Source organism: Crocuta crocuta, unplaced genomic scaffold (genome assembly GCF_008692635.1).
Source record: "Crocuta crocuta isolate KB4526 unplaced genomic scaffold, BGI_CrCroc_1.0 scaffold67, whole genome shotgun sequence".
NCBI lineage: Eukaryota > Metazoa > Chordata > Mammalia > Carnivora > Hyaenidae > Crocuta > Crocuta crocuta.
The window spans coordinates 3,739,405-3,743,255 of record NW_027531896.1 but is presented as its reverse complement, the minus strand read 5'-3'; the positions used below and the strand labels follow the sequence as shown (position 1 = coordinate 3,743,255).

The following is a 3,851-nucleotide window of genomic DNA, read 5'->3' as shown; positions in this document are numbered from 1 at the left end:
TCACCCCCCCCCAAAATTAAACTCAGAGAGAGAGAAACTGGGGAAAGAAAGGAAAGACATAAATCATACTTGAGAATTATGTGTAGAAAAGCAGTATGGGTGTGGTTATTGGCACATGTTGCTGACTGGAAGAAAACAGATCAGAAGCCTACCAAGTTTTTAAGGGAATCATGTTCTCAAAGAAATCCTTTAATTATTTGAGTCAGAAATAACTTTTGGATCTCATATTTGCACCAGTAAGAAGTGCACTGAACAGTCTGTAAGGAAGGTGTGCTCCTCAACGCCCTCTTGTAGAATAGCAAAGCCAGGGGCCATGGAGTATAATGAACAAGGAAATTCCTTGGAAAGAAGAGTAAGATTTAAGTGAAGAACTTGCCTTACCCTTCATAATGCTTATCCCAGCATTCTGGTTATGTAGGCATTAAGCTTATCCCAGGATTCTGAAATTACTGTAGACAGATGACTGCTATATTTCTCCTCTCAGTTGTCCTTTTTCTGAATGAGCATTTATTTCATATTTCCTGTCTTTGCCCTTTTATATATATATAAATTTTGGGTTGCCTTCACTAGTTAGGATGAACATGGGCTATTTTTGTAAAAATAAAAGTAGCTAAAACAGAGGCTGATATATCATGGAGTTAATGAAACTTAAGCTCTAAGGGTCTTCTTTCAAGGCTTTTCTAAGGCTCTGGGCAAGTGTGTCTTTCCACTACAATCTCTCCTTTGTCACATTTCCCTTTATGTCAGGCGGTGTTGGAGTGGCGTTGGATAGTTTAGGTATCTGGCTAAGGGAAAGCTGAGCTGGGAATAGATTTAATTTCAGGCTTAATGAGACATACTTACATGGGCTACAGGCACTTACATTTAATGAAATTATTGCTGCCTCTCTTTGTTTAGCAATAGATTCCAAGAATATTCCTATGGGCCACTGCACTGATTCGCCCAGCATCCTGTCGTGGAAGTGGTAGGACTAGGAGTCATAATTGCTATGAGCATATGGCTAGCACTGGAAGTGTGTGGGTCTTGTGGGAGAAATAAGGTTTGAAACATACAAAGCCAGAAGTTAGCCCAGAGGATATTCTAATCATCACATATATGATTTATATTTGGTTCTCATTGATGTCAAACAAAATAGAAGTTTGGTCAGGAATATATACTCAATAATACAGTATGCATAATTTAAAATTCACCATACATTTTATTTATTTTCTTTTTTCTTTTAAATTATTATTTTTAAATATTTATTCATTTTTGAGAGAGAGAGAGTCAGGAGAGAGAGAGAGAGAATGAGTGGGGGGGGCAGAGAGAGGGGGGGTACAGAGGATCCAAACCAGGCTCTGTGCTGACAGCAGCAAGCCTGATGACCTCAGCCAAAGTCTGACGCTTAACTGACTGAGCCACCCAGGCACCCCTATTTATTTTCTTTTTTAAAATGGGAATCACGTGAAATAGAATTCATCACAATTCCTGCAGCAATACTACAAACAACCTGTACTATATATGCAAAGTGGTTTTTTATGCATTCCAACTATATCCCAATAATAAGACTAATTTGATAACCCATCCTAAAGGAAAAACTAAGTTATCTTTTTTATCCTTTCTATTAAAAAGTTATTTAATAACCACTTTCATTTTCATAACACTGATCTCATGGGCTTGGTGTAACACTGGAATAGGGTTAGGTGTATAAAAACCTGAATATAAAACCTGTCATATAGCAGAATCCCTGTAAAAGATGTCTATTAAGAAAAAAGAATTGTTGTCATATGAAGAAATAATCAGAGTATGCAACCAAGAAAATTAGTAAAGAAAAAAATTGGAGTACTGTATGAGTTAATTAAATGTTATATTTCTTGATTTTGTAATATTTGTAGTATTTGTAGGCTTCTTAAAATGTGTACTCTGTTGTAATTTATTTTCTCTAAATAAACCCTCCATTTAACCTAATTTTATATGGTTTTTTTTTTTTTAGAAGGGTCCCATCAATAGTAAAAGCTTCAGGCCCCACAAAATGTGAATCCTTCTCTGAATTAAAAAATATATATCTGTATACTAGTATATCAGTGGAAGTTTTCTTTTAATTGACCTAAGGCAGAGAGTGTAGCATGCAGACATAGAAGAGCAACCATCAGAACTGGGGCTTCTCAAACCTTAAGTGGTTAGGCTTAATAGGAACATATAAAAATGACCATAGTAGGTTAATAATTTAATTTTGAAACAGGAGGAAACTCTGGACACCATTTAGTCAGTAACCTCAATTTATCTTGGCTGCCTAATGGCCTGTCTACACATGGTATGGTATTCAGAAGACATACAGGTCTGAATCCTGTATTCAAAAGGCCATGAAAAGTAATTTAGATTTTTAGGGAGGATTTTTAAAGAGGCACCCCCGAGGGTTGGGAGGAAAAGTATACTGCAACATGGCAATAAAATGTTTAACAATCCTTTTAACCATCTAATTCTAAGTCCCTCTCATTATGATAGTTGCCAACCTATTTCTCATTTTCCTTCTTCGGGCTGCCCCTCTCTCCTGCAAACTGTCTATAATGACTCTAATTCTTCCCTAACTCAGCTCTTAATTATTGTATACATCAATTTAGTTCATGAGCACCTCACAGTTTTCTTTATTTCTCTGTCCACACAGCCAAGTCCCAAGAGGAACTTTGGAAACCACTGGAAGGTCTTTAGAAGGATGAAGAATAGGGGATAGCAGGGGAGAGAGGAGGAGGATGAAGGTTGTGTATATTTACATCCTTTGGTTACAAGTCCAGTCCTTCTGTTTGCAAGTGAATAAATTGAGTCCCAAATAAGTTTAGAGACTCGATGCTCACCTATTTATTGAGTCACATGGAGTTGGCCTGAGAACTCAGGCTTACTTCACTAAAATCGTTTGTTACAGTGCACTAGTAGGCAAACCTATATTATGCCCTGTAAGGGGTTGCTTTGCAACTCTTGGTGCAAAAAACACCAGGGGGAGTAAGGAAGCCTGAGTTCTAGTTCTGCTTCTACCAGGCTCCATGACCTTGGGCAGGTCACATCCTTTCCAAGGCTCAGCGTCCTCCCTGAAGAGGAGGCAAGGGTCTTGTCCAACACTAACATTCCTTGTTTCCAGTTTGTCTTGAGCCTTGAGGTTGTGGCGTTGATGGCCTTGAGTTAGGAAGGCTCGCCCCCATATACCTCCTACTGGGAGAGAGGGAGATCCCGGAGGAAGGGAGTCCTCACAGAACTTGGTTGCCTCCTTGGTGTCCTTGTAGGACCCACAGAGTGACCATCTTTTGTCCGAAGGGTTCTAGACTTGGGCTCCTGGGGTACTCCGTAGGCTCCCTAGGGCCTATGAGAGTCCCTCGACGCTCCTGAGAGTCTCAGGCCCGAGGCCAACCCTTATCGCCATCCATTCGCAACAAGCTTTAAGACCCAAGTCCCAGGCCCTTGGCAGGCCCACTGCGCAAGCGCAGTCACTATTAAAGCTCGAGGCGGCAGGAACCCGAGGCCAAGGCAAGGTGAGAGGGAAGGGTCGGCAAGCACCCGCCTCCGTGTTGTCACGTGGGAGGCGGAGTCGGAAGCCTGACGGCGTGCGCGGGGGCGGGGCTACCGCTGCGCNTCGGTCCGCTGAATGAAGTGCCCGCCCCGCTGAGCCCGGAGCCCGGCGCTTTCCCCGCAAGATGGACGGTTTCGCCGGCAGCCTCGGTGAGTACAGCTGGGGACTCCTCCGGCTTCTGCGCAGGGTGGGAGCCTTGTTCTCTCCACACACAGCCCAGGCCCTGCTCTCCACCCTGCCCCTGGGGATGGTAGTAGTTCCACTGCACATGTTCCCCTCGAGGCTGCCGCCCCTTTACTGGCGCGGGTGTTCT

The 3,851-nt window shown here is 42.5% G+C and overlaps 1 protein-coding gene across 2 annotated transcripts in view; it reads left to right on the top strand.

The window, feature by feature from the left end:
* Nucleotides 1-3,601: 3,601 nt before the first annotated feature.
* Nucleotides 3,602-3,851, top strand: part of EML4 (EMAP like 4) — a 148,531-nt gene continuing 148,281 nt past the window's right edge. The window contains exon 1 of one of the 2 annotated variants that reach the window (XM_077773518.1): nt 3,602-3,687. In XM_077773518.1, coding sequence (XP_077629644.1) covers nt 3,663-3,687 — 25 coding nt within the window. In that variant the 5' untranslated portion in view covers nt 3,602-3,662. The remainder of the gene's footprint in view (nt 3,688-3,851) is intronic. The other variant, XM_077773521.1, reaches the window with a different exon arrangement.